At 30.2% G+C, this 26998-nt stretch overlaps 7 protein-coding genes and 2 long non-coding RNA genes across 12 annotated transcripts; 8 read left to right on the top strand and 1 right to left on the bottom strand.

The window, feature by feature from the left end:
- Positions 1 to 591: 591 nt before the first annotated feature.
- Positions 592 to 7686, top strand: LOC100863465 (T-box transcription factor TBX10). The gene is made up of 4 exons (XM_031918754.2): positions 592 to 2052; positions 2136 to 2542; positions 2996 to 3247; positions 6176 to 7686. Exons 1-4 carry the CDS (start codon positions 1920 to 1922, stop codon positions 6698 to 6700), a joined length of 1317 nt encoding a protein of 438 aa, XP_031774614.2. The 5' UTR covers positions 592 to 1919; the 3' UTR covers positions 6701 to 7686.
- Positions 7068 to 10632, bottom strand: LOC105736468 (uncharacterized). Its single transcript, XR_004225538.2, has 3 exons — positions 10343 to 10632; positions 8809 to 10060; positions 7068 to 8739 (listed from the first exon to the last, which is right to left on the bottom strand). It is a non-coding gene; the product is annotated as an uncharacterized LOC105736468 (long non-coding RNA).
- A 1814-nt stretch (positions 10633 to 12446) lies between these two features.
- LOC105736455 (ess-2 splicing factor homolog) lies at positions 12447 to 15377 on the top strand. Of its 4 annotated transcripts, XM_086907006.1 has the most exons (4): positions 12447 to 12773; positions 12878 to 13164; positions 13470 to 14637; positions 14721 to 15377. In XM_086907006.1, the coding sequence occupies exons 3-4, from the start codon at positions 13493 to 13495 to the stop codon at positions 15010 to 15012; spliced, it is 1437 nt and encodes a 478-aa protein (XP_086763132.1). In that variant the 5' UTR covers positions 12447 to 12773; positions 12878 to 13164; positions 13470 to 13492; the 3' UTR covers positions 15013 to 15377. The 4 variants fall into 4 exon arrangements, with proteins under 4 accessions (XP_086763132.1, XP_012346535.1, XP_086763133.1 ...); XM_012491081.3 differs by having other exon boundaries at positions 12656 to 13164; XM_086907007.1 differs by lacking the exon at positions 12878 to 13164 and having other exon boundaries at positions 12658 to 12773.
- LOC100863586 (uncharacterized) lies at positions 15216 to 17542 on the top strand. The gene is made up of 5 exons (XM_012491082.3): positions 15216 to 15651; positions 15731 to 16064; positions 16225 to 16568; positions 16651 to 17029; positions 17156 to 17542. Exons 1-5 carry the CDS (start codon positions 15519 to 15521, stop codon positions 17373 to 17375), a joined length of 1410 nt encoding a protein of 469 aa, XP_012346536.2. The 5' UTR covers positions 15216 to 15518; the 3' UTR covers positions 17376 to 17542.
- A 1161-nt stretch (positions 17543 to 18703) lies between these two features.
- On the top strand, positions 18704 to 19893 carry LOC100865562 (uncharacterized). The gene is made up of 3 exons (XM_003696851.4): positions 18704 to 19151; positions 19228 to 19505; positions 19593 to 19893. The coding sequence occupies exons 1-3, from the start codon at positions 19005 to 19007 to the stop codon at positions 19729 to 19731; spliced, it is 564 nt and encodes a 187-aa protein (XP_003696899.2). The 5' UTR covers positions 18704 to 19004; the 3' UTR covers positions 19732 to 19893.
- A 222-nt stretch (positions 19894 to 20115) lies between these two features.
- On the top strand, positions 20116 to 21812 carry LOC105736456 (uncharacterized). Its single transcript, XM_086906574.1, has 3 exons — positions 20116 to 20436; positions 20524 to 21491; positions 21699 to 21812. The coding sequence occupies exons 1-2, from the start codon at positions 20116 to 20118 to the stop codon at positions 21439 to 21441; spliced, it is 1239 nt and encodes a 412-aa protein (XP_086762700.1). The 3' UTR covers positions 21442 to 21491; positions 21699 to 21812.
- Positions 21813 to 22624: 812 nt separating this feature from the next.
- On the top strand, positions 22625 to 23745 carry LOC147657827 (uncharacterized). The gene is made up of 3 exons (XR_015291675.1): positions 22625 to 22788; positions 22880 to 23047; positions 23180 to 23745. It is a non-coding gene; the product is annotated as an uncharacterized LOC147657827 (long non-coding RNA).
- Positions 23746 to 23996: 251 nt separating this feature from the next.
- Positions 23997 to 25769, top strand: A4 (apolipophorin-III-like protein). Its single transcript, XM_003696854.4, has 2 exons — positions 23997 to 25231; positions 25378 to 25769. Exons 1-2 carry the CDS (start codon positions 24962 to 24964, stop codon positions 25687 to 25689), a joined length of 582 nt encoding a protein of 193 aa, XP_003696902.1. The 5' UTR covers positions 23997 to 24961; the 3' UTR covers positions 25690 to 25769.
- A 340-nt stretch (positions 25770 to 26109) lies between these two features.
- On the top strand, positions 26110 to 26790 carry LOC147657826 (uncharacterized). The gene is made up of 2 exons (XM_086906575.1): positions 26110 to 26402; positions 26480 to 26790. The coding sequence occupies exons 1-2, from the start codon at positions 26367 to 26369 to the stop codon at positions 26738 to 26740; spliced, it is 297 nt and encodes a 98-aa protein (XP_086762701.1). The 5' UTR covers positions 26110 to 26366; the 3' UTR covers positions 26741 to 26790.
- Positions 26791 to 26998: the final 208 nt, after the last annotated feature.

Here is a 26998-nt window from a genome sequence, read left to right as displayed (position 1 = left end):
CGTGATCGAATATAAGATGATATTCGAAATTTCGTATATATAATCGACACATATTATGTATAAATTATAAACAAAAAAAATCTTTAAAATAGATTCTCAAATGAACGTTTATCATTAAAATTAATAATAGAATTATCTTAAAATAAATAATAGAATTACACATACACACACATATATATATATCTATATATAATTTATCGATATATATATATATATATATATATATATAAATAATAATTACAAGAATTGAAAATATAACAATTTCAAAATAGTTTGTACTTAATGACATTCTTTTAGAGTGATACTATGTATTGGGGAAAAAAAATTTTTATCAAAGAATAAAAGTTTTCTGGTAAATTCTTAATTCTTAAGTTTTTCTTTCAAGAAACGGATTAACTTTAAAAAAAAAAAAAAAATACAAAAAAACTTCGAACAAAGATTAGGCATAAAACCACCAATCATTAAAAATCAATCGAGAATAAAAATGAAAATAAATTGGAAGATGTTATTAAATCGATTATTAAATTAAATTAAATTCTAAGATCAATTATGAACATTTGTTCGTTTAAAAGAAGAAAAAAGATGTATTTATAAAGTCAGAAAGATTTCTTCGAAGAAGATAACAACAGTCGAAAGGGAATCGACTCATCGGTGTCATCGTATCGCATACGACACGGAATCGGCACGTTATTTTAAATTAACCCCGGCGACCAGGCTGGTAGCTACGAGGTGCATGAGATCCGAGCCTCGTCCCTGGGAATGTACCGTTAGCTACCCCCGAGTGTTTTGTCCCCGTCCACGAAGACTCCGCCTTTTGGCACGGGATTTGGAGGAAGAGGATGTACTTAGTTAGCATCTCGCGAACGCAAGTTGGGCTAGCGTGGGTGTCCGCGTAGGAGGATCTTCGGGAAACCCCTCCTCCCTCGTAAAAACTTTCCCTTCCTTCCTCGATCCTCCTCTTCCACGTTTCTCGATCCACGATTCACCTCCTCCTTGGAGTGGAGAGACCGGCAGAGAGTAGAGGAGGAGATTTCTGTGAAAAGAGAGAGGGCAGTAGATCGGAGAGTGATGTCTCGATGATAAGCCACGAGATGTAGTCGACTCGGGGGAGTTCTTTCTGATTCATCCGATGCCGCGTCCACGCCACGGCTTTAAGCCTTGTCAGCGTCCGGATCTCGAGGTGAGGACAAGCCCTGTTGACGAGAGGTGTGAGATCCCGTCCACGATGTCGAGCAACCTCTGATATTCGCCCAGGATCTCGAACCTCGCTGATTGCCTTGAAACGCTTAATGAGCGGTCACGAAAGATAAGCATTCTACGAATCTCCGTTCGCCGATTTCTTTCTTTCTTTTTTTTTTTTTTTTTTTTTACCCCCCTTTCTTTTCCTTTCCTTTCCTTCCCTTTCCTTTTTTTTCTCCTCTCCTCGGTGTGTTTCAACGACGACAACGACGGTATTTCGGCGCGTCGCCCGATTGTTTTATGCGAATCGAAGTTAGTTCGCCCCTCCCCCTCCCCCTCGGAAAAAAGCAGAAGTGTCGGCGAGAAACGATATGAAAGAAAAAGTTGTACAAGTGCTTGGAACGTGCTGTGTGAAAGTTTTGTTATTCGTCGCATCGAAGTGATTAAATTGTGCGATCAAGATCATCGAATCGTCGAAGAGGGAAGGAAGATTTTGCGCGTTTTTATTTTTCTCTTTCTTTCTTTCTTTTTTTTTTTTTTTTTCTTTTAAATAAAATAAATTTTAAACGATCAATCAAGCAAAAGTCGTTCATTCTCGATTTCGAAATAAGCAGATAAACGGATCTTTTTTTTTTTTTTTTTTTTTCCGAGTCTTTCTCGATCACATCTCGATGAACGAAATAAATCCATAAAACTTGGAACAAACCGATCTCCTTGATGCGACTCGAGAATCGGTAAAAATGCAACAGCAATATGATCAACGACACGACATCACCGCTGATTGTTGTTACCAACAATGGATCTCTCATCATCAAAGCCAACACGCACAACCCGTGACGACGAGCTTGCCGTCCCCGATGCAACAAATGGAAGGTAATTCCTTTAAAGTAAATTTTCAAGAAATTTTCCTCCCTCCCTCTTCCCCTCGTTTTAATCAATCGTTTCACGATTATCAGCATGTTTGCAATCGGCGGGAAGGGTGAAGCGATCCCGTAGCCCAAATCTGTCGAAGACAGATTCGCTGACACCCCAACCCACGAATACCACGAGTTCGTCGTCGATTTCGTCGGCCGCCGCCGTGGCCGAGTCCCGTAACGACAGCAACAACAACAATCGTCATCACGGCGATCATCATCATCATCACCATCACCATCACCATCATCATCATAATCATCATCATCGTTCGTCGAGCGAGAACGGCGCGAACTCGTCGGAGGAGATTTGCTCGAAGAGGCCTCTTCACCCCGCCCTTGTCGGGGCTGGAGCCGCCCTCGAAGCGAAACCACTTTGGGAAGAATTTCATCAATTGGGAACAGAGATGATCGTGACCAAAGCTGGGAGAAGGATGTTCCCCACTTTTCAGGTGGGGATTAAATTGTTGCAACTCGTACACATAGCTGTCATACATTTTATTGTTACAAATATATTTATTATTAGTATTATAGTTCTAGGGACTCTTGTTGTTACAAGTTGTTCTCTTTTAGTTTCTGCTTAAATTTAGTGTGTGTATAAAATAAAATGAATGAATAAAAGATATATATATATAGATTGTAATAATATATACGTAATATATACACTTGTTATATATTGTTTTCACTGATTAACGGATTGAGATAAAATTTATTTTTTATATTTTATTCACTAAAACGGCAAGCTAACTTCTAATATATTCCCAAAAAAAATTCCGAGTTGACAAACTTCGTAAATGTAAAAAAAAAGAAATCGCTTTCCGAATTAAAATTTCATAACACGATCGATAAAAAAGAACATATATATATATATATATATATATATATATGTAATATTTGATTCGCAGTGTCGATTCTTCGGATTGGATCCGACCACCGATTACCTGCTCGTGATGGATTTCGTGCCCTGCGATGACAAGAGGTACAGATACGCTTTCCACAGCAGCGCTTGGGTGGTTGCTGGCCGAGCGGATCCAGTCTCGCCCCCGAGGATTCACGTACACCCGGACAGCCCTGCGAGCGGGGCTCATTGGATGAAGCAACCGGTTTCCTTCGACAAGTTGAAACTAACCAACAATCAGCTCGACGACAACGGGCACGTAAGTTGATGACGTTTCTTTTTCTTCTCTCTATCGCGTGATTACTTTTTCCTTTGTTAAAAACGCTTTGTTAAATTCGTTACGATTTCGAAATCGATTCTATGACAAATTGGTCTTAACACTGCGGTTTTAAAAATGGACCGAGGAAGAAACACCTGCGCGATAAAGTAGAATGAGGGATACGAGACAAGTTTTCACGGCAACGTCGCGTTCCACGTGTTTGTCGTTTACGGACGAGTTCGCCTTAATTGACCTGAGATACGAGCCTCGTCTTCCGCGAAGAATTACAACGGTGGGACCGACACGTTGTTCATTTTTACGAGACGATTCGTCTTTTAATGTCTCGCCCTTCCTTCTTTTCCATCCCCATTAATTAATCGTAAAATAATCAAGCTTCGTTTTCATGTATATATATATATATACGTTCGAAATCGAATTAACGAAAAAATTAATGTTGAATGAAGACGATGATAGCGGTTACAAAGTACGATGACAATGAGGTATGGTTCCATTAGAGGCTATTACAGTCCTACGAGTAATTAGTAGCGATAATTGTTTTAACACGTTCCTCGGATTTATGCCTCGTTGGCAGATGGAACGTTATCGCGTGGCCAACGAGTCCATTGACTCTTACTTCCTTTAGAATCCTTCCCGTGATAAATGGTTATTTCTTCACGAATAAAGTCACGATTAAATCGATTCAACAAATCGGTTGTTCCATTGATTTCTACGTATCTCTATGTACGCAGGCTCACGGAACAGTAACTAACAGTGGTTCAACCATTTGTACTCGTATGTCACTATCCTACATTTTATTACAAATACAGTATATTAGTATTACATTCTAGGGACTTTTGTTACAATGTTATCTTTTAGTCTCTGTTTAAAGTTAGTGTGTGTATATATAAAATAAAGTGAATAAATAAAAATAATAAAGATAATAATAATAATAATTTTATTTTTCAAATTTTTTTTACTAAAACGACAAGTTAACTTGTAATATATTCCTAGAAAAATTCCGAGTCGGTAACCTTCTCGAATATAAATACGAGTGCAAAAAGGGTTAAAGTTGTGATCGCTAATATCAAAAGTCTATCATTAGCTTTCGTCGTATTTCTACGAGGCGAGCACACCTCTCACTTTGTATACTCTTTAGATCTTCCCTTGTCCGCGCCTTATTAATCCTGTTCTCCTGTCGCCACGAGAAACGGCCAATGGAAACTATACCGCACCGTAAAGTAACGTAAACATATGTAATATAAACTGAACCCTAGAAGCCTGGGAAAAGACGGCGAAACTTTCGACTTGTTTACGACTTTTCGAAAGGATTGCCAGCGTGGAAGAATATTTTTCACTCTCCGCGATACCGCTGGAAATTTATAAATATTAGCCAACGAGAAAAATATATAATATTTTGTTTCGAAAACTTTTACATTTTATCAGCATATTTGTGTGACAATTTATCGAATCGGATCGAATTATTTCGAAAAATTTATTCAAATTACAGAAAGCGTGGAAAAGTAAATTTTTCTTATTATTTCTTTTTTATGCTGTCGAAAGCTCTTCTTCTTAACTCCTCGTTCCTCTTCATTGTGTCCTAATGCACCTGCACTGCTGCGCCAAAAATAATCGTTCCTATGTATTCGTGCCAAATTCAACGTATCGGGCACGTATTGCAAATAAAATGATTCGGCGTATTGGCGTATTCTGATTAATGAATTCATCCTCGATCGATTCAGTCAAGTTGTCGTCATCGATGGCGAAAGAGGCGGTGCACGAAAAGCGGTTTGCGATGTCACGATTTAACCTCTCAGGATTGTTATCGATTTGGCTGCTCTTGATCCTGATCCGTTTCCTTCAAAATTCGCACGTGGCGCGTGTGGTGTTGCGACGCGATTCGACCGTGTTGATCGATAAATTTTAATTCGAATAGATTTACTATTCGAGAATTGACAGGCAAAACGATCAATTGTTGTTATTAATAAATCTTATATATAAAAAGAAATTTCATAAATTATTCGACGAAGAATACGAGACAAATAAACAAGATTGTTTTGATCGAATGGACGTTCCTTTGTGAACACTGCTCACTGTCAAAATACTCGAAAAGCTTTGTAGCTCGCGTTCCACTCGAGAATTTATCGCTTTCCACGCGGAAAAAATTTTGACTCGTGGAGAGGAAGGGATCCCTTCTCTCACTACGAAACAGTTTGTTCCCTTAATTGCGTATTCGAAAACGCGTACCCACCGCGTTTTATAAAAAAAAAAATTGGAATTCAGCGTTGAAACGCTTAACTCCCTTAATTGGCGGTTTCGTATTTTCAAAGCAAACGAACATAACATGTTTCAACGTTATCATCGCTTTGGTTTTTTCAAACTTTTTAACAAGAAGAAAAAAGAAAAGATATATATTCAGAAGAAGCGCATGATCGAATGATATTAATGAATATTAAAGTAAAGAACAAAGAAAGAAGGAAAAGGAAAAATCGCAATCGTCCAAAGATTTTCGGTTTTAAAACCACAGTGTGTCTCAGGCCACACACACCGTGCGCATTGTGAGGATGGCTCTTCTTTCTCTCTTTTTGCCTGCCCCTTTTTCCGTGTATTCAAAGAAACACATGCCCCGGCATATGCCCCGGTAAGTGTGCCCCGCAAGAGGAAGGACGAGGGTGTCGGATTGCTGAAGAAAATCGGGGGTTAGTTTTTACACTAATTAGTCACCGAGTCTCTTGTGGCTGTCAAACATTGTGACCGCCCCCCTGCGGCAGTCCTTCCTCCGAGAGAAGCAACATCCTCACGTGTGCCTTCTTCTTTTTTCTTCTCCCCCCCCCCTCTCTCCTCCTCTTCCTTCTTCAACAATCGTATCTATCATGATCTTGCGAAAAAAAAAACCCTAATTGCACCGTTCATTTCCACGATTGATTGCAGATAATCCTGAACTCGATGCATCGATACCAGCCACGCTGCCACGTGGTGGTGGCGCCCTCGCCGCCGGGCTCTGCTCCCGACCCGCGCACCGAGAATTTCAAAACGTTCACCTTCCCCGAGACGCGGTTCACCGCGGTGACCGCCTATCAGAATCACCGGATCACCCAGCTCAAGATCGCGAGTAACCCGTTCGCGAAAGGGTTTCGGGACTGCGAGTCGGACGAGTGCGAGTCGGCCACGGTTCCCGGCATGCAGAATCCGGCAAAGAGGGCCGCGACGGGAAGCGGCGGCACCGGCACCGCGATTTTGCCAACCACGACCAACTACGTGAACGCGATACCGGCAGTGCAAATCCCGAGTATATCGGGCCAAGAGCATCATCAATTTTACGGCGCTACGGCAGCGGCGGCGGCGGGACCTTGGGCTTACTCTGGACACCATGGACAACCGCACATGAATTCTATCCACTATCCCGCGCACCATCATTCGCATCCTGGACCACCTTCGTTATACGGGCCACGGTAATTGGTGCATCATAGGGAATTTTTTTTTGAACGAATGGCAATGCGTGAATCGTTGTGATCGTGGCTGGAAAAAAGAAACGTGGTAAAATTGTCTGCGTATTTAAAATTGGAGAATTAAATCGGGGAGAAATGTTGGGAGTGGTTTTTTTTTTTTTTTTTTAATCGATACCAAAGTAACAACGTGATAACATGTCAGGTGATAGAAGATAAGTTTTTTTACACGAAGAGTTATTTAACGAGTTACGTTTTATAATAAGATATATATATATATATATATATATATGTATAAGTGAATAAATAAGAGACATTGGAGTTGGAGTTGTCATCAAAGATGTAACGTAATGTTAAATTAGATTTAAGGGATTATTAGAGTTGTATTTAAATTATGTAACGTAGGTTTGTCGGTTTGTAGGTTTGTAATATATGTTTATTATATTTCTCGAGAATGCAAGATCGCCGAGTAATTATTACGATATATACGATCTTATAAAATCGTATTTTTTATTTATTTAAAGATACATATATAGAACCCGATGATTCGATGTTATTTAGAATATTTATGATTAAGATCTATAAGAGGAATGATTATAATGTAAATGATTTTACTCTTGCGAAGATTGTATAACGTATGGGGATCGACTTGCGTTTCACGTTGATAAAATTGCGCGATACAAATCGGTTAGTGTCGTAGGTCCGTGGCGAGTCAGTCGAAAAAGAAAGTGCCTTTTGTAGGAGCAAAGTGCATCTATTTATACAGGGTGTCTGAAATGCCAAACGAGCTTAAAACGCTCTCGAGAGCCAAGACGGGAAAGTAAACGCACCGTGACAACCCATGAGAAGAGAGCTCGGCTATTAAGTGCCTTAATAAATTATTCGACAAGTATCATGTACCATTGTGTTTCGAAAACATTTCTTTTTTTTTTTTTGCCTGCTTATGTTAAACGTAACGTATTTTAAAAAAAAGAAAAATAAGAGCTTTATAAAGAAGATGAAGTATTATTATACACTTACATCCTCTCTTGCGAATATTCTCTCCCTTCTCTACTACATAACTCCTTTTTCACTCCCTTAAACTATCCTTTCCCGAAGTCAAAATTTGTCAAAGAAGTTTACCAAATGGCTAAAGCTTGTGACGTAATTTTGGTAAACGTTCAACGTAAATGAACGCGGAGCGCATGATTTGACATCAAGATTGCTAGAAATGACAAACTAATGCCAACAAAGCGAGGTAGCAGTTTGTCGGTTCCTAAGCGCAGAAAAACGGATAGACCGGCGTGCACAATGATTGATGGCGACGCGAGGAACCTCGTTGTGTAAACATATTACAGTATACCGTATCCTTAATGACTCTTGGTGAACATCTTCCCTCGTGCATTCACAGAACACAGTCGTTCGTAATCTGCGCATCTGTTTTCTGCAAAAATAAAAATTTGAATAAAGTAATTATTTCTCTTTAAATCAACATTGAAAATAATATATCGATCGATATATCGATATAATAATTGATAATAAAATCAGAATAAAGAAATTGATAAAGTCAATCGACAAAGATAGACATAATTGATCGTTATTGTTATGTTACTTTTAACATAACTTCTCGCAGGCAAAAGTGTCAAGATTCTTAGCACGCGTTCGTAAAAGAAATAGAAGTTTCTTTCGGCTGGGGATAGCAGAAGTAAAGAGGAAAAGAAGAAATCTCGTGTTTCGGAAGAACCGGTGCAAGCGTAGACTTTTCGGCAACAGAAAGAGCGCGTTTATCGGTGACGCGTGACGGCGCCGGTAATAAAAAGCTGCCGTCGGCCTATCTTCGCTTATTCTTTCATCTTCCTCGTAGGGGTACCAGCTCTGTAGAAGTTAACCCCTGGCCAGGGTTAGGTGACATTGCATTGCTGGTGGGATCTTTCTTCGCGGGAATCAGCTGTCGTTGCAGATTTATCTTTTTGAAATTGATTCGAAGAAATCAGTGTTTTCCGATAATCCGTTTGCAATGATAATCGATGAATTCAATTCATCATTCGATAAATTTGATTGTCAATTTACCTACAAGTAAAAAAATATTTTTTAAACGAATAAACTTATAAGAAATAGGCGATTAAAAGGGATACATACATATTTGGAAAAAAAATTATCGCTTTGCAATGTTCCAACAGATTACCATTTTTAATTGAATCCTATCTGGAAGAGAAAAAAGATAAGTAAATTCGTGGATTATTGCTGAATGAAATTCTATGTGCATAGAAGAGGAAATGACAGGTAGGAGTAGAAATAAGAAGAATAAAATGACGGATAAGGAAAGCAACTAAATAAATTTCGCTAATTTTCCGGTAGTAGCTTGTTGGTTACGGATCAAAGACCGACAAATGAATCGCTCAGTAGATAGGAGAAAAAAAAGGTGAGAAATAGGAAGAAAAAGCAAGGAAGAGCGTGCATCCGTAAACCGAAACATCTTGGGGTGAGGTCTTGCGTTATCCCACGGGCCATGAATCCGTCATCGCTAGCTACCAGAGGGAATACTGCGTATACGTGCAGCGACTGCCAGTAGGAGCTTTTATAGTTTCCATGCAGTTTTGATACAACCAAAGGGTTTTTATACGTTCGACAAGAACCGCACTCCACTCTCGAACGTTCATTGGTCGCTCACAAAAAATAGGTTGAAACTCTGAAAAGAAGTAGATGAATGAATGAATGAACAATTATTCAACAGTGCAACCATTTTCCTACTTCGTGCTACTTCTTTCATTTAATTATTTTTCATAATATTTCGATAAAAGTGAAAGTTAATTTATGCGTTAAATAGAAAAATATTAATAAGAACAGAAGAATTATAATTATAATCAGATAATTCTTTCTTCAAAATTTTAAAGTGAAGCGAAGAGAATAGAAAGATACTTTTCTATTTTGTTATTATATATATATATATATATATATAAGTAAGAAAAAAAGAAAAAATTTGTGAAGACAAAAAGAATATTTGTTATTTCGAGAAATAGGGAGAGGCTTCCGTTTCGGTGCAAAGCTCTCAAAAGAAGAGAAGCGTGTAGATCTAGAGTCTCGTACGATGGTGGCATATACGACGAGCAGAAGTTCATATCCTGCGGTACCAGCCACACGAATATGGCCGCAATGACAGATTTACAGATTCCAGCCATCGGGCTGGTCGCTTCTTCGGGATTCTTAAAGCGTACGTTCAGCGAGCGAGATGTGCCTTGGATGGGCCGAGCGTGCGTCAAATCGCACCTCGACTGTTTATGCTTTACGTCTGCAACCTTCGTCTCTGTCTACTTCTTAAATTTCTTCGTCATCACCACCCTTCTTTTGCGCCATAAGTAACTCGTCTTTTATTTAAGTATTGAATTTAAATCTGGGAAACATAGATTAATAGTTTAATAGTTTTTATAACCAATTAATTAATATTTTACATTTTGTAAGATAATTATATTAAAATAACGGCGTTATTGTGTTCAAATTCAAATTAAATGTCTTATTTATAGAGAAAATATATTTCGTCAAATTTAAAAAAAAAAAAAACGAAATTTATTATACACCAACTAAAATTGGATATAATATGTTATGTTGAAAAGTAACGAGCATAATTAGCTTATGCTACAGACTTATTAGCAATAATAAAATCACTATAGATTACCGGTTGTCGACTCATCCTCCTTAATTGCACGACGTCAAGTAACTTGGAACAAATATGATTTAAAATTGGGTTTGATCATAAATTTAAGTTTGAGCCAAAATGGCAAACGTTCCTATTTTTTCTCATACATATATATATATATATATTACTTCCTGGAATGCATAATGAAAATTAATTTTATTGAAATATGTATGGTAGGAAGAAAACAGGAAGAAAGACGGACATGTCTGTTAGCGCCATGAAAACTGTCCAAGCAAGCGAAGTATCCGAAGACAGACACTGACCGTGAACCGTAAGACTTAAAAGAAGTTTACCTTATGTCGTAAATAGAAGGACGTCTTTCTTACACCCGAAGTTGACACGAAGAACCACGTGCTCTATAAAATTTCAGAAGAATTTCAATCTTCCATTTAAACTTCATGTTAAATTTTATTTAATTAACTTTAATTCTATTTTATTCATATTGTTGATATATTTTTTTACATTGTAACATTTTTTTATAAAAAAAAAAAAATTGACATAAAATTACAATCAAATGTGTGAACGAATCAATGTTTTTGCAGAATTCTTTCGTCATAATTCGATACTTGCCAATTTTATGAAAAAAAACCAGACAAACGAAAAGTAATACGTATAAAGTGAATCTCAAAAGATTTTCGCTGTAACATAGAGAGAGAGTCGGCAGGCATATCCTATCTCGCCGCTGGAATCCTCATATGTCTTTCATCGTGCCTTTCCAACACCTCGGAGCCTCTCGGATCATTTTGCTCGGTCTCTCTTCCTCTTTTCTTCCGAGAGTCCATGTCTCAAGCCACGGCAATACGAGAAGGCAATCATATCCCATCCCACTGTCCCAAGCTCGACCAAAATATCACTTCAACTACTTACTGAGTGGCCAAAACCAGGGCCGTGCTTGCACGGTATGTCAATCACCCTATCGAACTTCTATTTTTCTTGATTTCTATTGTGTAGCGTAATGTGATCACATCGAACGGCCTTGATTTTTTACCTATAACTATGCAAAAATAATCTTATTACCATTTAATATTTTGAATATTATGCTATGTAATTTTGTAACATTTGTAAAAAATTATTGTTAAATTTGAAATCTAAAATTATTTTTTTAAAAAATCATAAATAATTATCATAAATGATATTTTTATTTGAAATATATTATAAAATATATATATATATATATATGCGTTTAATACATCTTATTTTATAACAGAATAATGAAAAATTATTTTTTAATAATTTATTGTTTTTGTTCATATTTCTTTCTTTGTAAGTGCATTTCTTCTTAATTTTTAATCCAAATGAAAAAAATATCACAAATAATTTTTCTTAATATTATAACTGTTCCGTTTAAGATATATGATTAAAAATTATTCACTAATATTGTAAAATATACGATACAATAACGACATAATAAGAGAATAAGTAAATCAATTAGTTTATTAAATTCTAACCGTCTAACAGATATACAGTGGCGCCACATGACACAGTTAATAAATGCAGACATGTATTACCATTCGTTGGTTAGATACAATTACAGAGATAAGATATAAAATGAATTTAATATTTAATTTTATGTTTCATATTGTTATAAAATACTAATTATATGAAAATTAATTATACCCTTTACAACTTTAATAACGAGTGCAAGAATTATATTCAATTCAAAAATAGATAAAAATAATTTTTCTGATATATCTTTTTGCAAATATTCCCATAAGTTTTATAAAACAAGTAGAAACAAGAACAAATTGTACAAGAAGGATAGAAATAAAATAAAAATTGTGAAATTAACGCCATCTATAGAGTGTCGCAGATGAAACACACAAAGAAAAAATAGAAAATAGTAAAAAAAGGATAGAGATATAATAAGAATTGATCTTTATTGCCATCTTTTGAGTATTAAAGATATTTTTTCAAAGAATAAGGTAGAGTAAAAATTGAAGACAATATTGAATATTTTTGAAAAAATATCTTTGATAAATATAAAAAAAAAAGCAAAATGTATGAGAAGGATAGAGATATAATAAAAGTTAGCGTTATCTTCAAAAATGTTACAAATGAAACACACAAGGAAAAAATAGAAAGTAGCGAGAAAAGAATAAAAATATAATAAGTATTGGTCTTTAGCACCATCTTTTGAGTGCTAAAAAGATAAAATAAAATAGAGCAAAAATTAAGGAATAGCATTCAATATTTTTGAAAAGATTTTTGATATTCAAAAGATAATACTAAATCGATTCTTTTATAGATATTATATTCTCTTCTCACTATTTTCTATGTGTATCTTTTCCTTGTGTATTTCATTTGTGGTATTCTGGAGATGGCGCTAATTCTATAATTTCTATCCTTCTTTCATATGGATTTATTTTCTTTATCTATACTTGCTTTAACACGTGATTACAAAGAAAGTATGGTATGTCGATTGAAAGTATTTTCATCATTTCACTTTCAAAACTCATTACGTGTCTTAAATTTTAATACAAATATTACATCTTTGTCTTTACAATATATTTTTAGAATAATAACTTTATAAAAAAAACATATACTTTGATATATGATATGAGTGTTTTGAAGCAAGCATCGCTTGGCAACAGTGGTGGCAATTCTATAATAGTTCTGTAATATTTTCCCTATTTTTTTTTTTGATTTTAAATTGGAATTTAATTTTAATTCCAATCATTACTAATTATGATTTAATTCCGAATCGAATCATAATTTTAAAAACGAGAAAATATCTCGATGCATGATACAAAATGCTTTGAATATTAGGTATTTTTCTATACTTCATCTGTGCTAATTGTTTTGTAAGTAGTGTTTTTGTTTAAAGTTCTATGTATATGTATTACGTGTACATTTGTAAGTGTATGAACAATTGTAAAAAGATTGAAACTATTAGCAATAATTTATTTAAAAATGAATATAAACTATGAATCTAATTAAATTCAAATCTAAAAGTAAAAACGTTTAAGAGACGTTCCAATACATAACCTTAATTTTTTTTACAAATGTATGTGTCAATTATTTAATCTATATAATAAATTATTTTTATTATACGTGTATATTTTTAACTACTTCTAATTACTAATATTTTTTATTTTTTTTTTTTAAGCATATATTACTTTAAGTTTAACAATGGATACTCCAGGATCTCAAGCTTTGGAAGTGGCTAAAAATATGAAAGACTTAGCTGTATTTAAAAAACCATTAGGTGTTGCAAAAAAGCATAAAAAAGTACAACCAAAAATCCTAGATGAAGATACATATATAAAAAGGATGGGAGAAATTATTCAAAGAGATTTTTTTCCACATTTAGATAAACTTCAAGCACAAAATCAATATTTAGATGCATTAGAACAAAATGATGTGAAAAGAATGAGAGAACTTTATGAAAAATATAGTTCAGGACGTCCAACAACTGAAAGACCTGCTAGTCCAGCTACATTTGAAACACCTATGAATAAAATTGAATCAGAAGATGAACAATTTAAATCTTCAAAAGAATCAAAAGATACACCTGTTGATAAAATTATAAAAGATAAAGATAAAACGGAACTTATATCTGGATTAGATGCATATTTAAGTACCCATACAAGTGAAGATAATGCAAGTTTCGAAGAGATGATGATTGAAGCAGAAAAAAGATTAAAGCTTAAATTTGCTTGGCTTTATAAAGCTGAAGAGAATTCTAAAATATTGAAAAATGATAAAAATTCAGATATCTTAGCTCTTGAAAATGATAATAAGAATCAGTTAGACAGTTGGAGTTATAAAAATAAAAATTACATTATGTATGTTCCTGATGGAGTAGAATTAACTCCTGATGAAAGAATAGATTTAGCTAAGAAAAAACAAATAGTAGTACATGAAAATACAAGACTTCGAATTAATCCTTTTAATGAACAGCAGAATAAAGAAACTATTAATGAATTAGCAAAAAATCAATCAAAGGCTAATGATGGAAAAATAGGAGTTGATGGGAAAGAAATTGTAAGAAATCCAACACCTAGAGTAAATGGATTTAGCTTTGTAGCAACTCCAAGTCCAAGACCTGGAGAATGTGAGAGTCCTTTAATGACATGGGGTCAAATAGAAGGTACACCATTTAGATTAGATGGGGGGGATACACCATTATTGAGAACAAGTCAAGGACCATCATTTAGAATGGCAGAACCACCAAAAAGAGAACAACTTGCATTACAACTAGCAGAAAAAGCTGGTGAAAGACATAGAGATAGAAAAAATAAAGCTTTAGAAGCAGCAAGAAAATCATTAGCAACGTAAATATCCTTGTATTATTTGTATTGTATTATTTATTAATTGTTTAAAAGATTTATATTGATTTTTATTTTTTTTTATCTAGTCCATCACCTAGATCAACCATGGATCGTTTAAGTACAATGTCTCCAGCTGCTAGAAGATTAGCTACTCAAAAACTTCGTATAGCAAGTACACCAACTCCACGAAGGATATCATCTTCAAAGACACCATCAATAGGTATCAGAACACCCAGCACTCCACGAATAAATACAGTTTTAAAATCTGAAAATCATCTTGAAAACAGCAATACACGGTGTCAAGATTCTGTTCTTACCGATAATTTACTTAATTTGCCTCTTCAAAGGCAAAGAGCAGCAGACTTTTTTAATAAGTAAGATGTAAAAACATGTAATGTACTGTATATAACTGTAAATATATTATTATATAATAGAATAACAAATGTAAAAAAATAAATCTTCATTATCTAAATGACAATTCATATTTTATAATAAAATGCTTATTAAAAAATAATGTCTTCATTGATACGAAACCGAAAATTAAAATATTTTGTCCCGCGACATATATATATATAAACAATAACATGGAAGTTACACGGAAATACCGATTCATCAAATTATCACGTACAACGTTCAATTCATTAAACATATTGTATCGTAATTTAAATTATATTCAATACATATATATATTCGTTTATATTACCATCAAAATTTAATCAAATATATTTACTATTCAAAAGTTATTTAATGCCCATTTTTTAAAAATACAGGAAGTTTTTATAGTATTTTAAAAAGTAACAGGAAACGCAGTATGCTATTAAATTGCATAATTTATCTTTGAATTCAGATTTTTTTTGTATATATAAAGCGTTTAAAAAAAAAGAATGAGTCAGAATGCTCAGAAGATGTTCATCAGTATGAAGTCTTCAATATTGAATACACTTTTCATCTTAACAATATCATATTTAATAGTTCAAGTACAAAATAAGGAATGTACGTGCGGTAGCTTGGGACAAGGTATATAATCAGAAAATTTAATTGTAATACAATAATTTTTAAAGATAATAAATTAATAATTCAATTATACTGTCCATAGGTTCAAATCCTTGCACTTCTAATGAGGTTGTTGTAAAAGCTACAAAATTACCAAAGCCTACATATTATGTATCACCACAAGAAATCAAGAATGCTGCAAATGCAAAAAGTAGTCAAATTGATTGTTCTAATTCACAAAGTAATAGCAACTCTATTCCTCAAAGTAGCAGTGATTCAAAGAGCAATAGTTGTGGATGTAGTGAAAATACATATGATAACAATAATTTAAAAACACAAAGTGAAAGCTATTCTGGTTCAACTAATTCTAATGAATCTAAACAAAATCTAGAAACTTTGGAAGATTCTAATACTTCCAATGGCAATGTTGCACCTAGGTACTTATTTTCTTTTTTTATTAATAAATTTATAAATTTGTTTATAATATTTATTTATAATATTTATAAAGTTATAAATATTTATAAAACTGATAAAATTTAAATTATATTTAAAATCAAGAATTATATAAAAACTTATATATTAAATTTTTATCTTTAGATTTTCACCAATTGGAGATTTATGTTATCCTCTTCCAATAGAACCTAATAGTGGAAAATTAATAGAAAAAACTAAGGTTACACCAGCTTATCCTGGCAAACTTGTATGTTGTCCTCCATCAATTCCTTATGAAGCATGTATAAACACAGCTATTGGAAAAACTGAAATTACATCTAGTTCTGATCTCAAATCATTTATTACTTCTAATTCGTATGGAAATAAATTTGAAACAAATTCTGCAATGTATAATAATTTACCTATTTTTAAGTTAAATAATGGAAATGGACAAAAACAATATTCAAAAATGAGCAGCACTTCTTCAGATTGTTTTGATTATATTACAGGTTTAATAATTATTAAATATATTATTGTAATTTTCTAATAAAATATAAAAATTTAAAAAGAATTATTATATATTTTTTTCAGATGAAATTCAAGATCATAATTCATATCCAGCAATGCCAGCAGATGCAGTTTCTCTTACTCTTGCATACAAAAATCTTCGTGCGCCAAATGTAATTTATAGACAAGGAAAACAATTTGTTCCAGAAGATAAATTATCTTTTGGTCATAGAACACTACCAACTGATATAAAAAATGAAAATCAAATTCCTGATATTGCAGAAGAAAAATTAGTAACAGTTAACAAACCTGTTATGGAATTAAAATTAGCACCTCCAAAAACTGTTGTTATTGGTTCTTATGATGAACAAGAAGAAGCTAAACTAGCAGAACTTGAAGCAATTGAACGTGAAAGTATAACACAAGAAGAAACTTCTAATCAAGAAAGTCTTATTACTTACAAGTAAGAAAGAATTTAAAATAATGACTTAAAATTATTAATATTTTTACTAGTATTTATATGCATGTCCGCGCATATTAAAGAATATGTAATAATTATTATTAATTGTATATCACTAATTATTTACAGAGATTTAGGCTATGCACCAGTAAATGCAAATTATCCAAAATCTACAAGTTATAATCAAGGCATGAGTAATACGAATATTGATAATAGTGAAGAAGAATCATGTGGATCTTTGGGGCCATCCAGACCAGATTATATTCCAGGCAGAATAATAGTGCAAGAAAAACTTTTTAATGAAAATATGGAACTTCAGACTTCAGGATCTAAATCATGTCCAACATAATATATCAAATAATATAAGATTTCATTTTTTTAATTTCAAATTATATTAAAATTGTATATTTTGTTAATAAATGAAAACTGTATTTCTACTAATATATACATAACTGAAAGAATTGATTAAATTATATAAATATGTATCTTGTAATAAACAAATTTTTGTAATATTAATTCTATACCTTTTATTATTACATTTACATACATTATTTATCATATTATATCAATAAATTTATTTAAAACTATATGTGATATTTACTGATTTTGTATTTAAGAAATTATAAAAAAAAATCAAATAATCGAATAATGAAATAAATAAAATTTTCTATATAATATCTGCAGTATATAAGTTTATATGAAGTATATATGAAATTTAAACAAGATAATTATTTATTGTTTATTTATATAATAATAATAATAATAATAAAAATAATAATAATAAATTATATTAAAAGTATAATTTGTTTTTCTAATAATTGTGTTTATACAGTTATATTTCATAAAAAATATTATAATAATAAAAATTATTATTAGTAATTATTAGCATATAATTATTATATAATAATACTTTATTTTATTTTTTTTTAATAGTTAAGTTAAAAATCATATAATTTTAATAAAATAATGTAAAAATTATTAATATAGCCATGATATAAAAAAAAAATATTTTTTCTTTAGAAAAAATTATTCAAAAAATTATTTTTTCGAATAATTATAATATATTAAATATATTACCTAAAGGATTATTTTTGAAATAATTATGAGATAATTACACTTTTAAAATTTTAATCATTGAAGTTAAAATTTGAAATGATTAAAATACAAAATTATATTTTATTATTGTTTTAGAATTTATTAGAATAAAAATTTTTTGTAGTGTTTGTTATATCAAAATAATATTTTTTTTTTCGAGTTTCATAGTTTAAGCGAATCTATCAATACTTTGTGAAATTTTAAAAAGAAGGATTTTTTAATCGAAATATAACATAAAAAATGATGATGTATATTTACATATATATGTGCTTTATATATGTATATTTCATAATTGCCTTCAAGTTTCTCTTTTTATTTCTTTTTTTTATATTTTTGTATATATTTTATTCAAAATAAAATAAATATTCTATTCTATTTCACTATCACGATTATTTTAACATTTATAATATGATAAAATTAAAAACTAAACTGTATTAATCATACGAGATATTTCAGTAATAATTGATGTGCCGAAATCATACAATAAAGTATGTATAAAAATTTTAATCTATAAATAATAAACCTTAGTAATCTATACTTTCTCATACTGATTGATATAAAACAGTTATATTTAAAATTCTTAGAGAACGTTACGTGTTTTATTTCACTGTCAAACATTTTCGCAGTTTACTTCCGCAAGTAGAAATTTCATACTGCTCTTGTTCAAACATGTTGAAAAGTTACGAAATTTTTATGAAAATTTTTATACTTTTTTACTCTTTATTAATTATACATATTTACAAATTGCATAATACGATATATCGTTTAATTTGGTAATTAACCGGAAGGTCGATTGTTTTTAATAAATATATGTATATTAAGCACGTAAAATCGTTGGACGCAGTTTAATTACATTTCGAATTGTGAATTTTAGAATATCGATATGAATTCAGAAACAATAACCTGGATTTTCATCGTTTATTCAGTTTGTGTCTTGAAAAGCTGTTACAGTTTAGATTACAATGGTGCTAGAATAGTGACTTACGGTGAACCTTGCGTTATGACTCGTCGTCTACCTTTTCAGATAGAAGTAATAAATTAATAACAAATATCTATCTGTTAATTTTACAATAAACTTTCTCATAACTTGTATACAATAATTTCAGGGACCTAAATCACCTCAGAAAGAGGAAAAAATACCAGTGTCATTGAATTTTAAAATGATTCCTAATACGTATATTCAGCCACGTCGTATTGAATATCCAGTTTCGTTGGACATTCCATGTAGTACTCCATCGCCATTAGAAAAAAAGTGTGTCGAAGATACCTTACGTGGTAAAGTTTATGCGTACAATACCTATGTTCCTCCTGTCAATTCTCCACCATCTTTGAAAAATTACAACTTTGGAATCGAAAACGTTCCAATTACGACAAATAATAATTAGTGAGTATTTCTAATTTACAAATATTTGATCTTTTATAAATGTAGTTATAAATGTTTTTTTTTTTTTTTTTTTTATTATATCAATAGTAATTCTGAATGCGAAATGAAACAAGTTCAACGACTGAAAGGACTTCAATCTCGGATTGATCGAGTTCTCGTTCCTGCTTGTGAAGTTTCATCATTATCATCATCATCATCATCATCATCATCATCATGCCAATGTTAATAAATTTAACAATTAACAGAATTATTTATATTAATAATAAAATAATAATAAAATATATTGAAATGTAAAAGTGATCAAAAGTTCAAAACTTTTTTATCTATCTAACTAAAGTGAACATATGAAAGTGTATACAATAAATATAATTATATTTTTTTTTCTTATTCTTATTTTTTCTTATTTTCATATCTTATCGTATATTATTTATTAACGTGTATAAGTAATCTCTGAAGATTCAAATACGTGCTTTTTAATTATTTTCCGAATATGTGTATGCACGTAGAATCATACCATAATCATAATTATCTTAATTATTAATCTCAACTTTTGAAATTGCGCACGTTGTGCGTGCAATTTTTTAAAATAAAATATCAATTCTCCGAGTATATGAAGCTGTCTTCACCGATCAAATTGGATAAGTGCATTTTAGTCGAAAAAATGAAGAGTAAAGTGTCGAGTGCCTTTTTATTTTACGTGGTATTAAATGCCATAATATTCATCGTTATTATCGAAAAAAGTGACGCAACAATAGAATTAAAGGAAAAAGTAGAAAATTCTTTATCCACGTTACATCATAATTTACCTATTATTTTACAATCTTTGCAAATCCCATCAAGATCGTATAAAAAAGAAGATATTTCGGAGGATCCAAGTTTTCGTAACAAAGATAATCCAAAGGTTGAAACTGAGACAAGGGAAAAAGAACTGGTGATTTTTATATTTTATTATTATTATTATTATTGTTGTTTATCTTATAAAATTAGAACGATTTATTAATGAGTTGAATATTTTCAGAGCATTAAAGATAACTCAAAAAACTTGCCAAAACGTTATCTAGAAAATAGTTTATCTAAATGTACTGAATTTTCCGAAACGCAAATTAATTGTTTCCAACCATCAAATTCATCTCTGCTGGAAACGTTGGAAAATTATTCTTGCAAAACAGAAGCTTTAAATTATGGCCACCAACATATAATTGAAACTATAATTCATGAATCTTTTTGTGAGCTGAACAAACTTTTTCATTATATCTTAATCGCAGTAAAGAATTTAAAATCTGAATCTCCATTGATCTGGCTATTGAATTCAGTACAAGATATAGTTTCATACAGTGAGGTTACGCTTAATGAAAGTTTACCTGAAATAATAGATATCGAATTGTCCCAATTAGAAGAATTTTTAAGTAGTCCTGAAAATATAAAAACCTTAATTAATAATATAAAAAAATATGTCCCTATTTTAATTCCTATTGTAAAAGGCATAATTAAATTAGTTAATTCTATTAAAGAGGCTTTCTCTTGTATACATACTCTTTTTGAATTTTTTGATATTAATTATTTAGAGAAAATTGAAGATTTAAAAGAAATAGGAAAGAGATTATTTGAGGTTGGCAAACAATTAATAACTTCCCTTTATAATTTCGCGTTATATCCTCTAGAAGAAATAAAAAATTTATTTTTCAACGCAATTGTATGGGCAGAATCAATATTTAATGATTTGTTGAATTGCATCCGACAAAAAATATATCAGTATATAGTAATTTTAGAAGAAGGTATTAACATATTACAAGCTTTATTTAATGGTTATTATGCATCTGGAATTCCGGAAACGTTAAGCAAAATAATTGATACATCTGAATCGCCTGTAATGAATGAAGAAAAAACAAATTTAAATGTTTCGATAACATCGATTGCCTCTACGCTAATATCTTAATTATTTTTGAATATTTTTGAATAGGATATAAGGAGTTCTATTAATGTCTGGTAAGAACAATTAATTTTCATTATTTTCTGAACATAATGATTATCATTTATTTATCAATTTTTATATGTCATTTAATAAGTATTCAATTAAAAATCTTCAGATTCTATTAAATTTCAACAATTATTAATTTTTGCTATAAATTAATTAAATCGATATGCACTTAAGAATATCAATTTAAAATATGATAATTAAATATATTTTTACAGGATAAATGTCACTTTCATCCATTGGGATAATTTCTAAAAAATGATTTTAATTATGTCTCGCAATTCATTTATTGATCTTCGGTATTTGTTATCTTTTACAAAAAATATATAAACAAATGATATATTGTCATTATTCGTACTTTTCACAAATTTGTATAACTTTTCATCCAATTTTTTTAAATAAAAAATTCAATAATTTTTTCTAATTTTTTTTTTTCTAAGCAGTTCCTTAAGATTTGAAATATTTCACTAATGAGATCGAAAATTTTTTTCAAAATTCTTTGTTCTTATTTTTAATCGTTATTTTCCCTTCTCGATTTTTTCTACAGATAATTTTGTTTCACTTTTTTATTGAATTTAAATTGAATTTTTTACGAAGATAAAGTATCACGTTTAATTGTGTGAAAATTCAACAATTTACAAAAAATACGAAATCATTTTGTTAAGTTTATTAAAATTTTTACAATTCAATAATTTACTAAATTTATCGTATGTAATCACAATTTATATATTAAAATATTTAAATTATTATTCATAAACATGTATGTATGCTAAGATAAAAATATTGTTAAAATTGTTCAAAATTGTTAAAATAATTCAAGAATAAAAAATAATTCTCCGAAACCTCATTTATATTTTTCAAGGAATTTTTTTGTTTACCTTTTTTAACAAATTTTGAATTTTATCAATAAATTTTCCGTCCGATCGAAACGGTTTACGATCCATGATATTTTTTTAAATATAGATCCAAATACAAGAACAATTTGAAAAATTTGAAAAATTAAAGCACAACATTTAAATAGATATTGCAGAATTCAACAACATAAAAGTTTATCGTTAAATTAAACGATAAAAGTAAATAGTAAACCTAAACTTGGTGTATTTTTCAAAAAATTCCAAGAAATAAAAATAACATTTCGATTACACAATTTCCGGAAAACAAGATAGACACTTGGTGCAGAAATCGTGACGCAGTACGGAATAATTAGTTCCACTAAAAGTGAGCATTTATCCGAAGAATGATTCATTTTGTTCCAGTAGAAGGAAGAAGCGAGGCATGTGAATACGTATATACGTTGAACGACTTTAGGTAACGACTAAGAAATTGAGAATAACTAACAAGCTATATAAGCTTAAGTGGTTATTAGTGTGATCTTTGATCTCGATTCATTTTATCGTAGCAATATAGTTCGCACGAGGCTCCCATAGCAGTTTTCTACCGTCTCTCTGACAGAAACTATCGCAAACATTTTTTTCCAAACGCTCAACGCGAAGAGCTAAACGATCATATTATGTCTCGACTTCTCCTATTCGTTTTTCTCTTCGTTTGCCTAGTCTGTATTTCACAAGTGAGTATAAATATTTTTACTATATATATCAAGGATATAAAGCGGTTAATTAATTCTTGTCGATGATTTTTATAATATCTTTATTACAAGCTATTATTTTTTGGCTGTAATACGGTGTTGATTGATATTTAGGCTAATCCTTTGCCCCAAGATGCGGAACAATCTGCGCCAAGCCAATTCGACGATTTAACGAATAAAGCAAAAAAAATTTTCGATGATGCGAAAGGAGCGCTCGAGAAATCGGAGCTGAATGATGCCCTGGAAAAAGCGAAATCATTTATTGGCCAGGCTGGTGAAAATATTCGTAAAGAAATAGAGAAGATTGCGGAAAAGTTACGTGATTAAATTTGACCGAGATGACAATTTTCTTATCTATCTATGTGCATTTTTAGTACAATTATGTTTTTAATCCAAACAGTAATTTTTTAGAAATTTGTGAAACATTAATCTTTTATATATATATATATATTTTTTCGTTACTTCTCAAATAACACGTAACATGTTACATTTATTATTTCGAATTTTGTATTAAGTACTTATATTTTTCTGATAAACAATGTTAATAATTTCGATACAATTTTGAAACAAAAAAATTATGTTCAATCAATGTAAGAAAGTCAAGAATTTTAATCAATTAATACAATATAATTATATCATTTAACAAACGTTTTTTTGAAATAAATTATAAATAAGATATATATTTTCCATTCTTTTTTTCCTTCTTTATCCTTTAAAAAATTTTAACTTCCTCAACTTTATATATATATATATATATTTAAAAAATTCTTGATGTTTAAAAATGAAATATAACTTATTATTAATTATATTTAGACGAAATTATATATCAAGATTATATCGTTTATATATATATAAACGTGAATCGATATTTTTAAATTATTATTAATTAATACGTAATTATATATGGGTGTTTTAATATAGAATAAACAATTAAGAAACATAGAATGAAAATCGGATGAAAATGTATTACAAATAATATGTATCATATATAAAATATTACAATGTATTATAATGTGTAACAGAATCAAAATGGTCATGGGTCAAGGCTTCTATTGACCGACAGCACACGCATAGATAACCAGCTGTTTTATACGGAGTTGAGGAAAAAATGATGGTATGAATAGTGCAACGTAAAAATCAACAAATGCATCGATAATTAAATTTTTCCATAGGACCTTCGTTCCCTCGACGTAACTCTTAATCATTAATAAACTTTTAAGATTGCGCGACAACATGATTAAATCATGAGATATTGGTAAACTCTCGTTTTTTAAAATAATTGACGAGTTCTTGGAAATATCATATATTTCTGATGACAACGAATGAAAGAAGATATACAAATTATTTTTTTCTAATGGTTAATATATCAAGATATGTAAATATTAATTTAATAATTTTCATATTTATGTACTTTATTGAGATAATATGTTATCTTTATATAGAGATAATGATGCAGTGACATTCGTTTTTATTTTGAACTTTAACTCGTCGATATCTATGTAAAATCGGCGTATTTATTAGTTTAATGAATATATTTCAGCATCTATTTAATTATACTTTTAATTTTTAGGAATAAAAAATTAAATTCAAATAATTATTCCTTAATCTTATATTTTTATATTGCATTTTAATTAAATTCCTTTGATTGTTATCTTTTTAACAAATTGCTTTTAAAAAATTTAATCATATTAATAATTATGGTAAAAAATTTTTCCAAATCTTTCTTGTAAAAATATTTGAAGAAGAATCAAAAATCAGAATTCATCATCGTCAAAGTGAGATAGTTGATTGTGCCCTCGTGCACCCTCGATAAGAATCGCCTATAAAAGTAGTTGCTCTTCAGCTGACAATATCAGTCACTTTCTGGTTGTTTCACAGTGAATACCTACAAGAAAAATGAAAAACATCCTTACGATCATCTTTTGTATTGTACTGATTTCCGAGGCCAAAGTTGCTCCGACTAGCAGTACCAATTCTCAAGGATCTCCTGATGTTCAATTAACCGAACTTATAAGTCAGGCTCAAGCAAATATCAACAATTTAGCGAAACAAATTCAGGAACAATGGAATATCCCTGATCAAGAGACTATTGTAAAAACTGTCAAAGATCAAAGCACCAATTTCATTAACAATATTCAAGATTACATAAAGAATGTTACTGAAGAGGTAATGATTAAATATTTTTTAATTAAATAGATTTAATAAATTTCAAAGTTTAATTTTTAAAAAAATCTTTTTTTTTTTTTTTTATAAAACTTTTTAAAAAAGTGAAAGAAAAAAAGAAAACAAAATTCAAACATTATTTGTTTTAGGTCAAAACTAAAACTCCCGAATTGGAAAGATCATGGAATGATGTTAAAACCATGCTCAATAAAGTCGTCGATGATATTAGCAGTGGAATTCCAAACGCTCAGCAACAAGTCGCTGAATTACAAAGTAAATTCCAGCAAGGAGTTCAAACTTTACTTAAAGAATCTGACAAAGCTGCCAAATCTCTGAACCAACATTCTGGAAAAATACAAGAAGACCTTGCAAAGTTCACAAAACAGGCAGTTGATATTGCTGTAGAAGCAACACAGAATCTAAACAATCAACTTCAAACTGCCGCAGCTCAGAAAAGTTAAATGACTAATATTTCTTATTAAGATTGAAAATGTATTAATTATATAAAGAAAAATAAAAAAATATAAAAAATTGTTAATAATTTGAGAAAAATATTTTCTTTCATCTCAAATAATATATAAATTAATAATTTCCCTTTTTTATTATCAGATTTTATATTTTATATATATATATATATATAGAATTGATAAATTTGATCATTTTTTCATTTTATTACTGTCTTATTCATTAATATTTTAACAAATTTTATCATTATGAATATAATAATGTGTAAATGTAAAAAAAATCAAACATATAACTATTATTCGATCAAATCTCAAAGGATACTATGATCGCTTATAAAATAAGAATTATGCTTATAAAATGAATTGCTTCATTGTTTGAATTAATGCATTGCTTAATATTAAATATGCAAATATTTATTTAGCGTCAGCGCATACCATTCAATAAGAAATGTTGGAATAAGAGGAATAAATTGGTCAGAAGACATACTAAATAATCGTAACAACGTTGACTAAACTAAACTAGAACTAAAGAATATATTGAGAATATAATAAACTAACTTCTTTTTTTTCTTACAGTTATAAATACTTAATTTTTAATATTTTTTTTTTTTTTTATAAATACAATTATACATATGGACGAATTTGAATATGAAATGTATCTTATTTTCTAAAAAATGAAAATATTATTGCTGCTTTTTATATTATCCATGGTAAGTAATATTGTATTTTTTCAATATTTAATTTTCAAGATTATATATCTTATAAATCATATTAAATTGTTCACTAGTTAATCATGATGGAAACTGATAAAATATTTGCGAAAGAACAAAGAAGTGCTATGGCAGAACTTTCAAATATTCTATCAAGTCGTTCAAATAAATATACTAATAGAGAAAAAAAGATTAATAAGGGATTTGAATGGATAATTCAAGGCATGCACATCTTAGATCAAGTGGACAATTTCATTTCTGATAAAACGAAGAACATTATTCGAAAATTGCACATTATTTATAACGACGATAAAAATGTGCATAGATATCTTGAGTAAAATTTAAAAGAAATTATTAAATATATAATAAATTATTTTTTATATTTAAATATAATATATTTAAACTGATTATTTTAACACACACACACACACACACAAAATATTTTGGAAAATTATTTAAAAAATTTCAAATTTTTTATTTTATCTTTAATGACAAAAAATTTTTTTAATCTAGTACTATACTCAATACTTAAAGATGCATTTCTATTAGAAAAGAAAATATAAGTCTTGATGAAAATAGGTGCTCCAAGAGAGGAA

This window comes from Apis florea, unplaced genomic scaffold (genome assembly GCF_048593485.1).
Source record: "Apis florea isolate Af1SG1 unplaced genomic scaffold, ASM4859348v1 contig_2495_pilon, whole genome shotgun sequence".
Taxonomy (NCBI): domain Eukaryota; kingdom Metazoa; phylum Arthropoda; class Insecta; order Hymenoptera; family Apidae; genus Apis; species Apis florea.
Note: the sequence above shows the minus strand (reverse complement) of the source record. Positions and strands in the feature narration are given on the sequence as shown.